Consider the following 13,107-nt stretch of genomic DNA (forward strand, 5'->3'; position numbering starts at 1 on the left):
CATTCTCAAAACTTTTGACCACGACTGTACACCTAAGTACTGTATGTCTAGGGTAGAATGTGTTTTGAAGTGAAGAAGGCTGATTAATTCCTATCCCCAAGTGAATAGTACCGTACACGAGGCCTGTTCGCCACCAGATGAACAGATGCCAACAGAAGACAACACAAACGATTCCATGCTCGAGAGTCATTGAAGTGAACTTCAAACCTCACCTGTAGTTCTCAGAGAGAACATTGATACACATCCAGCTAGTCGGAGGGAGAAAAAAGACAGAGAGAAGTAGTGAAAAAGAGAGAGAAATCAGAGGCGCATCTTGTTTTATGTAAATGTCATTTTGGAATATGAACTCGCTGCGTTCGTGGGCAGAAATAATGCAATTAATTCTGTTCATTAAGGGGCACTGAAGGAGATTCTATTAATCTGTTCATTAGGCCACATCAAAAATGGAGCTACTTATTAAAATCAGATCCAGCTGTGTACCCTCGTTAGGCCGCGATACCCACCACGCTTAACAATGCTTGTGGCACTCAACCAAAAACAGCAACAAAAAAAAGGGGTGGGGAGGAAAAATAACACGCGTTGCCACATTTGCCGGTTTTGACTCCAGACCATTATCAACATTATCAGTGGCCTCTTCTTAGCATGGGACGATGAATAAATATTGCTGTTGGGTCCTCCAAACACACCATTCCCAATTAATTTACATTCCTGAAAAATGGGGGACATTGTATTTTCTTAATCACTATATTTTATTTTCTCTAAACCCTTAAGTCCTCTCTCTCCATCTCACTCCCCCTCTTATTCTTCTTCTCTCTCCCTCTCTCTCTCTCTCTCTCTCTCGCTCTCTCTCACTCTCTCTCTCTGTGTGAAGTAGAAAACGTTAATCTGCGCTTGTGGTTTTCAACAAAAGCTATGGGCAAAGCGATTGATCTGGGCATTGATCCCCCTCTCCTGAATGGCCATAAAGGTGTTAAATTGGTTTCTGGGAGAATATGTATTTTTCATTACAAGCACTGAGAGAATTTCCTGTTTGAAAGTAAGAAAAAAGCAGTGATGATATTAAATTATAGAAAAATTACACCTTGAAAATACATTTAAATGTGTGTTTGAATATAGTTTGGGCCTATCAGAGGTATAATACTCTTCTTAGGGGGGCTATTCAACCACTATAAGTGCCAAACCCAAAGCTAACAAGCTAAAGCCTTTGTCATGACTGTTTCATGATTTCAAGGATAGATCACTGTTGCTTGGCGGGTTCAAGTCAGACCATAGAAAGCGATAGGTAGTTTAAAGCCTAGATTAAATCAGATCAAGCATTAACCGGCAATAGCAGACACCCGCATAGCGGATGTTTTGGCGGTGTCAGAGGTGCAACTGCATTGGAGCCATTAAATCGGTGAGCAGCTACTCTTGCGATCATTGTCATGAAGCCACACCCACCCCACTTGCGTTAGAAGTTCAGAGCGAGAAAGTGTAGGCTATATAGAAATAATGACGCTCAAATTGAAAAATTATTCAACTAAATAATGAGGATTTCTATCATCCTAATCAAGGTGTAGGTTACATCTCACATTCCAGTGTTTAAATTTGTAAACAGGGCTGCATGGGATTTCTGTTATTGTGACTCCGTGCAGCCAATGGCAATGTCTGCTTGTGGATTTGACAGCTCTAACACAGTTTCACCTCCGACATTACGAAAACAACCGCTATGCGGATGTCGGCTAAAGCGGATCTGATTGAATAGAGCCCTAACATTCTACTAATTGTGCTACAGCTTATGGTGCTGAAAAGTAGAGTACTTAAATATACACTATGAAGTTAAGTTGCCAACTGTTTTCAGGATAGACCATTAATGCATTGTATAGCTGATATTGTTCACAATGAAACCGGTATTTGAATGTACTTGTTTTACTGATAGTGGTCAGTTGTATAGTTTTGATGATGAAACTGTGAAGTCTGTTTTCTGCAGTCGGATGAAGCTTGATTCTACTAACATAAAATTACTAGATAACTCCAAGATGTCTCAATTGTAAGGGTTTGGTCATCAGAAAAGGTTGGAATCTTTTCAATGAAGTAGTACATTGATTGTGGTTAGCAACTGACTGCCTATCATCCATGTTATCTACAGTTTCCATGACTACTTGGTATGATAAACATTAACCAGCCAGTTGTATTGCTCCCCTATAGTTCGATGAACAATAGGCCTAACATCAATTGAAACTTTATTAGGCCATTTACTCAATAAACCTCATTGTCTAAGATCACGTTCTGTTCTGTTGGCTTGGCTTTGGCTGCATACTTTTTTATTTACAACACGTTCACAATATATTCCTGTTCTCAACTCAATACTGTGAACAGAATACATAAAAGAAAGAGACAGTCGAACAATCCCCTCCCTTTAGTCAGACCACTCCACATATCTCAGTGGACAGACAGATGGATTTGTGAAATACAGGGCCTGTCGTGTTCAACCATGTGACAGTGCAAAGGAAAATCTTGTCAGGGAAACAGCCAGTGTCACTGGCACTTAAAGGGTCGGCGATCCCTCTCCCCGCCTCACTATGCTTGTCCTGTCTCGGTCGCTGTGCGGGTGTCTCCTGCTCCCGCCTCGTGTTCCCCACATCTGCCCTAATCTCCCCTTGTCCCCTTTTGATGACCCAGCTATGTCGGGAGTGATGCTGCCAGGCAGGCAGCGTGAGGACGGCTCCCTTTGATGAGGACCCCGGCGCTCGCCAGAACCCTTGACAGGCCTGCTTTGAAGAGCGAGGTCTAGCTGCCCATCCCTCCCCACCACCTCTCTCTTACACTCTCTCTCTCCCTCTATCTCTCTCTCGTTCAATCTCACTCTCTCTCTCTGAGAGGGTATTTTATTACTAATGCTGGGGCTCTGAGACGAAGACAGGGATGGGGGAGTGTGGGGGGGTTAAAGGACAGTAAGGAGTACACTCGTTCACCATCGCCTCCCTCTCGCCCTCCCTCACTTTCTGATGGTTTTAATGATGGCATTTGAATTTTGCTCTCGCATGTCGCCTCTGGTCACCCACCCCACAGAAAGGAAGGATGAGAGAAGAAAAGTTCACCCGACTTTCAAAAGTTGTGGGAATGGTCACAGCGGCTTTGCTGTATTTTGTTGTATTTCATTTTGATAAAAAGAGGAATGAGAAACATCATGTCAGCATTCCTGGGTTTGATACAGAAAGACAGACAGACAGAGACGGACAGACAGACTTGGTTTGAGTCTCGACTATGAGGTTCCATGACCCGGCACCGCCAAGCGAGCTCTCAGTGATACTGCCATTGTTATGACTAGCTGGAGAATAAACAACCCCTCTGCAGTCAAAACAATCAGCGCCAACAACAGTTGTGCTGAAACTACCACACTGTCATTCAAGGTAATAAAGCATTTCACATACAGTAGACATCTGTTAGGTCAGTGATATCACAGCGCTTCGATTGAAACAAATGGCCTCTTTTACAAAGTTCCAATATGGATAATAGCATTCCTTTCTCCGGCAATTGTACCATACCTGTTAGTGAGGTAGTTTACACATACCATCGATTTACGCATTCTTCTCTAATCCTCATGGACGTTTTCGAGTGCAACGTGACAGATTGTAACTGTCAACCCAAGGATTCTCTCAGACTCATGTAAATCACATTTCACCACAACAACACATACCGAAGAATTCTGTGAAGCCACATCATTCCGCAAGTCAGATAAATAGTATCGAGGGTGACAATGTTTGTCGAGGAAAAAAGGAGGGGTGAGAGAGGATCTCCCTGTCTTTTTCCTCATTCTTTCTCTTCTGAATGTGGCCTTTCTGTGTGTGTGGCTACAGTGTGTAATGATTAACGCGGTGAGCCCTGGGAAGTTGCAGCGGTTCACAATGGACGGTTGTTGCAGTGTATCAGACTACCCTTTGGCGGAGGTCAGCCACTGGGATGGGAGTCACCGGCCGCAGTACTGCGCAGAAACTCACTACTTAATCACTGGGAACGGTGAAATCACTCAGATACTGGTAGCACTAGGCAAACAGCTAACCAGTAATGCTGACAAACAGGAACGTGCCTGGGCTTTTGAGAGAGTGTAGTGTGGACAAGTTCACATGAGAAAGCAGTGGTGTGGATGTGTTTATACGGGAAAGGGGGAGTAGGGGACGGCTATGTGAAACTCCAGTATCGTGTGAAGTTGTCTTCCTCCACCTGTGGCATAGTAATCAATACGAGTCAATCTACCCCGAGATGTGTCTACTTGTCAAACCACAAAAGTGGTAAAGCTTCACCCAAAAACTTTTCACTAAGAGAATAATGCAGCATCGTAATGCTTTAACCATTTGTCAAGGAGCTGTTTTTATTCATCATTTTGTATCCTTTTTATTCAGAGGGGAAATATACGTAGCATGACACATTAGCATAGCATGAGCTATGCACATACATTAGCATCAACATCAACAACTGACCTCATCTTCTCTTTCTCTACCTTTTGTCACAAACAGGTGGACGACCAAATGAAGCTCCTCCAGAACTGTTGGAGCGAGCTACTCATCCTTGACTACATCTTCCGTCAGGTGATGCACGCCAAGGAAGGCTCCATCCTATTGGTCACCGGCCAACAGGTAAGTCACCTGACTCCCCCAATCACCCCCTCCCCCCCTTCCTGCCCCACCCGCCCCACCCCTTCTCCCCACACCCTCCCCATAGACCTCATCAGCCACTCAGCATGAGCACATCAACACCCTTTAAAGCATTATCGACCGTGCCGGCCCCCGCACAGTCACCTCTCCATTAAAAATAGATTACGCTTATAAGCTAATGTGACCAGAATAATCAATTAAGCATTTTCTATTTATTTATTTTTATTATTTTTAAGACTCCTAACGGCGAATAAATAAAGCGCTTGGTTAAGCATGCCGGTAGAGTCATAGCGGTAGAAAAAAAAGCCTATGATGATTTACCTTTGCAGGGCCCCCGAGGAGCCGGCAAGAGCCGATGCCTGAGGCTCCTGACGAGGCCCTCAACACAGAGTGGACTTATGATTCCTCAGTCTGTTTCTCCACTGGCAGAGAGAGAGAGGGTGAAAAAGAGAGAGGGAGAGAGGGATGAAATTCCTCGTTATGAAAATGGCTCTGAACGCCCGGCACGCCTGTCAGCAAGACGAGCACGCTTAATTATTGATGGGGCGGTGTTTCCAAAACGTTGCTCTTCAACAAAATGTTCTCCAACAACAGATGGGGGCATTACTATTGAGGCAAAGCGAGGAGGGTCTGAGTGGAGTTAGGGAGTGTTGTTTTTACCTTTGTTTACAGTTACAGACTTACTGTAGATGAGCTTTACTCACTTGATTTGGAAAAGAGGATGTTGTGAGAGGAGGGACAAAAGAGTGGTTCTCCCGATGAACTCCAATAATTAGTGGTCAGAAAGTTGAAGTTGTTGTTTGTGTAAGTTCATGTAAGGAGAGAGACAGAGAGAGACAGAGAAACAGAAAGAGAGAAAGAGCAAGAGAGGGGGAGTTTTCATATCACTGCTCTTTTACCAGACCACATATACACACACATACACCAACCCACACACAGACACAGACACACACAGAGTGCCCCGAGTCACTGCCTCCCCCTCCCCCCACATCCAGTGCAGAGTGCCGAGCGGTGGCTCGTACTCCCAGCAGTGTCTCCGCTGCTCTGTGTTTGATTAGTGAGGGCTGGCTGTGAGCAGGGCTGAGCCAGTGAAGGAGGGTGCGGAGGAGGAGGAGGAGGAGGAGGAGGAGGAGGAGGAGGAGGAGGAGGAGGAGGAGGAGGAGGAGGAGGAGGGGGAGGAGGGGGAAGAGTCAGGGGAGGTTAGGACCAGGTCTCGTTTGCATATTTTGGTTAATGAACAGCTGGTGTTGGGGGGCCGGTGTGGGAGACAGGGGGGGAGTGCCTCTCAAACCGTTCATTATCTCCTATTATTCTCCATGAAGCCAGGGGTGACAGCAGCACTGCTTTAAAGCCAAGGCCCACCACCACAACCACCATCACTACCAGCAACACCTCCACCAAAAACACACACCCGTACAGTGTCCATAGTAGGAACGCCAAGACAATTAATTCGGATGGATAAGGTTACTATGGCAGAACTCAACAGCCTCTTACGATATCTCTCAGATAACGCAACAGAGATGGGGTTGGGTTGATCGCGGGGTGTCATTTCTGCATAAATATTTTGAGGATCTTTGGGTGGGCGATTGGGTCAGGCCAGGGCACCGTGACCTGTTTGGGCGTGCCGACCACTTCCAGGCTGTTACCTCATTGCGTGAGCGTTTGTGTCTTGGCCGCTTTGCCCGCCGTCGTCGGAATGGCCCAAGTGCACCATGGGGGATTAATGGAGAAATGCGAGCGACATCTGACACCTCGGAAGGACGGGCTTCAGAACATGCCACTGTCCCTTCCTCCCCTTACCGCCCTCCTTTCTCCGGTCTGTCAGCTGGTAGCCTTAGTCACAGTACACAGGCCTTCTGAGGAATCTGATGTAGCAACAGATACAATATACTGTATAATCACACAACGTTCACGTCTAATTTATACAGCTCTTTGGCCTGTCTTGTACTGACCTGAACTGTCTTTGGCTCAAACACAAGACGTGACTGCCAGTGTCATGTGAAAACACAGGGTAATGACTGTATGGCAGAGTTTAGAAGAGTATGAATGTACAAGCAAGGTCTCGCCATTTCTCGGCAAGATAAGTCTATGATATTACTTGATATCAATGGCACTTGCACATGAAAGGCAAATGTTAAAGCATTGCTCAACAAATCTTCTCTGAACTAATTTATTCGGTAGGTTTACACTACTATTCAATGGCATTGTCTTTTTAAACTAACTTGTCTTCTTTGAGTCATAGTATTATTAGTAGAATGTGGTCATTTAGCAGACTCTTTAATCCAACTTTCTGTGCAATTTACACAATTAACTGTAGACATTTTTGTTATTATATGGCCCAATTTACTGAGCCATATGAGTCACCCAACCGTATTTGCCGTCTTTACCCATTTTTATGCTAGTTTGTCATTTGGCAACCATGTTAATTTGGTTAGCCTTTGTTAATGTATTAATGACAGGTTGACCTATGTATGTTTATAATATGCAAACACAGAGATGATAGATACGTGTATTGTCACTGTTTTTTTATAACTTAAGGCTAGGAAACCATAACACAAGGCATTGCCATCAACAATCCAATCCTTTATTGAAGTTATTTCATGCACAGTTGATATTATGTAAATTGATTGACATTTTAGGGAGGGGCGTTGACTTTTCACTGACTCTTAATTTTCACCACTTCAAAAAAGGAAAGAGGGAGTGGGGGAGGAAGAGAGAGAGAGAGAGAGAGAGAGAGAGAGAGAGAGAGAGAGAGAGAGAGAGAGAGAGAGAGAGAGAGAGATGGAGAAACAACGAGAAGCAGGGAAAAAAAGCTGCCGCACATCTCACAATCCTCCCAGCCCAATGCTTAAAAAAATTCTACTCATCGTTATTTACACAATAAATAAATTCCGATCTGGGGCATTTTTAATTGCAAATGCGGCTCGCGGGGACCCCTCCCCGAGCCTAGGAGGCAGCCGTCTACCTTCCCCGAGAAACCCTGGCTCAGTCAATTATGGTAATGAATTGTCAATAAATATAAAAATTTAATATGGCCTGCTTACTGTGAGTGGCAGCTAAGGACTTGCCTCCTAGACAAATTTGCTGCTGCTGCAGATATTAAGTGCACCTGAAAGGGCTTGCGGTGGGCCAATGGGGCCAGTGCCGGGGCCAGAGCATGAGGGGGGGTCCTGGGGGATGTCCGGGGGGGCCCACACGCTCTCACCCCTCGCCCCTCTCGGCCCCCGCCTCCATACCCCGCGTCCAGAGGGGAGAGGAGGGGGAGGGAGAGAGGGAGGAGAGAGGTGGGTGTCTCCCCTGTTTATCGGCAGGTGATTATGATTCAGGAGTCAGCCCCGGCCTTTCGGCCCTCTCTCTCCCTCCCTCTCTCTTTCTCCCTCCCTCTCTCCCTCACTCCCTGTCTCTCTTTCCCTGCTGTGCTGGCAATCCACAGTGTGCTGGGCTACAGTGCGAGGAGCGAGAGAAAGAGGGAGAAAATTAGAAAGGCTTCAGGAAGAGAGGAATCAGGAGGACAGAGAAAGAGAAAGAGGGAGCAAGTAGGGCGGCGCACAATTGGCCCAGTGTCGTCTGGGTCATTGTAAATAAGAATTTGTTCTTAACTGACTTGCCTAGTTAAATAAAGGTTAAATAAATAAAATAAAAGTAGGAAAGAAGTTAGCAAAAAGAGAGATATACCTCAATACTAGAGAGAGAAAGAGAAAGAGAAAGAGAAAGAGAAAGAGAAAGAGAAAGAGAAAGAGAAAGAGAAAGAGAAAGATGAAAGAGGTTCAGTGAGAGAGATAAGCCTCCATAAAAGAGGGAGAGAAACTCTCCTGATAGCCAGCCTACTGTATGCTGATGGAGAGGATGCATTTGGCTGTTGATGTTAGACACATAGGGCCCTGTATTGTTATAAGGCATACACTGTATTCTTCCTCATTTCTATGGATACACAGTTATAAGGGTTTACCTGCTTGTTTGTTTTGTTGTTTGTCTTATTGTGTACTAACGACAACCTAACTGTGCCCATAGTGAGTTAGAACTTAAATTGTCAGATTGAACAAAGCGAAATTTCATACACATATACTGTAGAAGGCATACTGTAGTATAGTGAGGCATCATCTGAGCTGCCAGTAAACTACAAAATCCCAATTGGTTTTACTTTCAAAAACCAGTCAAGGTATTTAAATGTAAACATTTGATTTAACCTTTATTTTGACAGGGAGTCAATTTAATTTAACTTTATTAGGATCCCCATTAGCCGACACCAATGGCGACATCTAATCTTACTGGGGTCCGACACATGACGAAAAAGACATAACAGACAAAATACTTTACACTTTACATACATTTAAAAACATTAACATGTAGTGTGCGTGTGTTTTTGCATCTATCAGTTATACATACATGTCAGTGCATACACACAAAAAGTAGGTCACATGGGAGAGAGGCGTTGTGCCATGCGGTGTTGCTTTATTTTGTTTTGGAAAACAAATTTGCTGTTCACTTGCGCTATATGAGATAGAAGGGAGTTCCATGCAGTCATGGCTCTGTATAATACTATACGTTTCCTTGAATTTGTACTGGACCTGGGGACTGTGAAAAGACCCCTGGTGGCATGTTTGGTAGGGTAAGAGTGTGTGTTAGTGCTGTGTGTAAGTTGACTATGCAAACACTTTTATAACTCTTATAAAAACAAGAAACGATGCAGTCAGTCTTTCCTCAACTCTTAGCCAAGAGAGACTGGCATGCATATTATTGATATTAGCCCTCTGATTACAAGGAAGAGAAAAATTTGCCACTCTGTTCTGGGCCAGCTGCAGCTTAACTAGGTCCTTCTTTGCAGCACTTGACCATATAACTGGACAATAATCAAGATAAGATAAAACTAGAGCCTGCAGGACTTGCTTTGTGGAGTGTGGTGTCAAAAAAGCAGAGCAACTCTTCATCACATACAGATCTCTCCCCATCTTTACAACCATTGAATCAATATGTTTTGACTATGACAGTTTACAATCTAAGGTAACACCAAGTAATTTAGTCTCCTCAACTTGCTCAACAGCCACAGCATTCATTACCAGATTCAGCTGAGGTCTAGAACTTAGGGAATGATTTGTACTAAATACAATGCTCTTATTTTTAGATATGTTCAGGACCAGTTTATTATTGGCCATCCATTCTAAAACGGACAATGCTGAGACCAGGGTCTCTTTTCCAGATGAGCCCTGTTAAGCACAACAATACACATCAAGATACAATATACACATTAAACTACACATCCATATACACATTAAATTACACTTTATTATACAAAACACAACACATGAAAAGCAAAGACAAGACCTTTATCTCACCTCAACTTCAGCACACACTGTATAGGAGTGTGTTATATTCTATGGGAATGCTATTGAATTGAATGAGATCAAGGAGAATTCTCAGCAACAAAAGAGTGATCAAATTAAGATCCTACATCTGTATATATACCGATACCGTATATGTGTGTCCTATGAGGCCTAGTTTACCAGGCCCGCCCCTGGTGTGTACACCACAGTGTCTAACATCTTGTGTGTGTGCCCCCCCTCCTCCTCCACCTCCCCCCTCTCCTGCAGGTGGATTACATTGTAATTGCCTCCCAAGCCGGAGCCACTCTCAACAACCTGATGAGCCACGCCCAGGAGCTGGTGGGCAAGCTGCGCTCTCTGCAGCTGGACCAGAGGGAGTTTGTCTGCCTCAAATTCCTGGTACTGTTCAGCTTGGGTGAGTACCAGTGGGGAGGAGGCTGGGTAGGGGAGGGGGGGCTGGGTGAGGGAGGCTGGGTGAGGGAGGGGTGGCTGAGGGAGGAGAGGGTGGAGGCTGAACGGGTCGGGAGGGGAGAGAGTTGTTCAGCGTGGGTGAGTACCAGGGATGGGAAGAAGGGATGCTGGGTGGGGGAGGGGACATAGGGGTATGGATTAGAAGTGAGAAGGGGGGAGAGGAGGGACATTCGGGAGGGGGTTAAAGGTAAGGGGGAGGGAGGATGGGTGAGGTAGGACACAGGAAGGACAGGGGAGAATGGGTGAGGCAGGAAGAGGAGGGAAAGGGTAGTTTGTGAGTGATTGGGAGCCTTAGGATAAGGGATGGGGTGGGAGGGGTGAGGTGAGGTATGGATGACTTTGGGGGAGAGATGGAGCCAGAGATGTAAGGGGAGAGAGGGAGTGAGGGGTTACCAAAAAGTGTCCCTCTGCACTCTACCAATCACATTACACACTGCTTCACAAGGTCAGTATCAGCCACAAAATAAATAATCACTCTCCCCTATCTGATAACGAGACTAAAACACACTGGTCATGAATGCCACATAGAAACAAGGTAGGATTACCGAACGGCCACATAGGGCACGTGCCCCGGGGCACCCGACCTCCAGGGGGAACAACCCAATTACAATGTGTAGAATTGCAGGAAATTAGCTTTAAAACTGCTAAATTCTCTCTCAGCCTCATGGCAAAATGTGAACAATAGTGCGGGATTAGCTATAAAACAGCAAATATTTCTCTCTGACCCATGGCAAAAAGTGTCGAATATCAGGAAATTAGCTTTAAAACTGCAACATTTTCGCTTAGCCTCGTGACAAAAATGTATAGAATCAACCTGATCTCATAGTTTCATTTCAGGATGTGATGTAATTGGATGAACGTCGATTTTCATTACGCATGGTTACAGGGTTAAAACAGAAACAACTCAAAGGGTTAAGTTTAGGTATTAATTCCGAGGGGTTAAGGTTAGGGCTATGGTTTGGGGAAAACATAAAACTAAATAATTTTTTTTAATGTGCTGTTTCCATTTAGTATCATTAACTACTCTGCCTGCTTGCTAAGGCATTGTGAGTTGCCTTGGCGCAGTGGTCTAAGCAGTGTGCTCTGGCTCTAAACATTGTGAGTTTGAGACCTGTGCTGTGCCACCGTTTATTTTTTTGGTGAGCGCCAAGGACGGCATATAAAACGTCCTCAGGACCTTTTAAAACGTCCGAAATCGACGTGTGTTTCGAGTGACCAGCCTAGTCGAATAGCATTATAAAACTGCACATTTATTCAACCATAAATGTTCAAATGCAGAAAGATAGCTGTTTTCCCCCCCAAAAAATCTAAAATCCTACAAAAGGTGAGCAATGCCCCGTAGCCCCAAATGCGGTAGTCCGGCCCTGCATAGAAACACACACACATAGACACATGCAATCATGCACAAACACACACACACACATACACACACACTTACCCTATCTGGAACCGATTTGCCATTTGGTCAGTCGCACGGGTTGCAGATGCAGTGGTCTGTCCTGATGGCAGGTTGCGGTGTGGTCATGGTACTGTGGCAGCTGCAGGACACATACATACACACAATACACAATACCCCCCCCCCCCCCCCCCCCCCCACACACACACACACACAGAGAGACAAACATACACACACACACACAGACAAACACACCACACAAGAAAGCAGGTTCAATATTCTCATATTCTCTGTATGTGTGTTTGTTGGTCAGCCATGGGACTCCTCACCATTTCCCCTTCATAACTTGCGCCTCCTCACTCCCGTAGTTTAACATCATTCATTAATGAAGTCATTTGAAGTCAAGGTAATATGCTCAGCCTAGCCCCACTGTGGACACTGGTTCCTCCTATCAAAGACAGACTTCCAGGGTTGATGGTTAATACCAGGAATGGTAATGTACTCGGCTGTTTGTCAACAAGTATTATCATATCACTTGCATTTCCACATCTGATCTCAGCACATAGGTGTGTGTGAGTGTGTGCGTGCGCGTGCGCGTGTTCTCGCCTCCAATTTACAAGGGGCTTATGTTGACCACCTGGAATCGCTAAGTGAACAGCAAGCCTTTGAATAAACTCAGACACTCTGCACCCCTCCACCTCTCCCCATTCCCTCCCCACGCTTCAGTCCCACCTGGAAAAGGGATTTACTTCCCCAACCATCACACAAGCCCCTTAATGAAATGCTTTCGACCTGGCCGACTTGCCGTGCTCAGAGCTAGTGAGATTAATGTTTGTGTTATTGGGTGTTTGTGGCAGAGGGGCGGGTGAAAGGGGAGGCTGGGAGGGTGTGATGGGGGGTCTGGGGGGTTGATGGTCTAAATAATTTGGCGGAAACATCATCCATAATGAAAGGCTCACCTGAGGGATGTGTATCGCCCCCGGCAGTGCGTGTTCTCCGCGCTGCCTGGGCCCCCGTGAACGCTAGACGCTCCGCTACGGAGAGAGAGCGGGAAACCAACATTAAGCCAGGAGATTAGAAGTGCTCTGATTAATATCATCCCACAGTCGAGAGGAGTGTGCGTGTGTGTGTGTTTTTATATATGGGTGAATGCACGCGTGTGTTTGTAGGTGTATGTGTTACTATAAAGTGTGTGCGTGTCTCTGTGTGTTTGTATACTGTGTGTACTAGAGTTAATCTACTCCAGTTGAGGAGCCAATTAATAGGGAGTTAATGAAATGAGGCA

General features: G+C 45.3%; 1 protein-coding gene across 3 annotated transcripts in view; it reads left to right on the forward strand.

Annotated features, from left to right (window-relative positions):
• Positions 1–13,107, forward strand: part of LOC311131125 (nuclear receptor subfamily 5 group A member 2) — a 101,679-nt gene that overhangs the window by 39,660 nt on the left and 48,912 nt on the right. For all 3 annotated transcript variants that reach the window (XM_084163943.1, XM_084163944.1, XM_084163942.1), the window contains 2 exons: positions 4,497–4,616; positions 10,223–10,370. In XM_084163943.1, coding sequence (XP_084020069.1) covers positions 4,497–4,616; positions 10,223–10,370 — 268 coding nt within the window. The remainder of the gene's footprint in view (positions 1–4,496; positions 4,617–10,222; positions 10,371–13,107) is intronic.

Source organism: Coregonus lavaretus (assembly GCF_964263955.1).
Source record: "Coregonus lavaretus genome assembly, chromosome: 6".
NCBI classification, from domain to species: Eukaryota; Metazoa; Chordata; class Actinopteri; order Salmoniformes; family Salmonidae; genus Coregonus; species Coregonus lavaretus.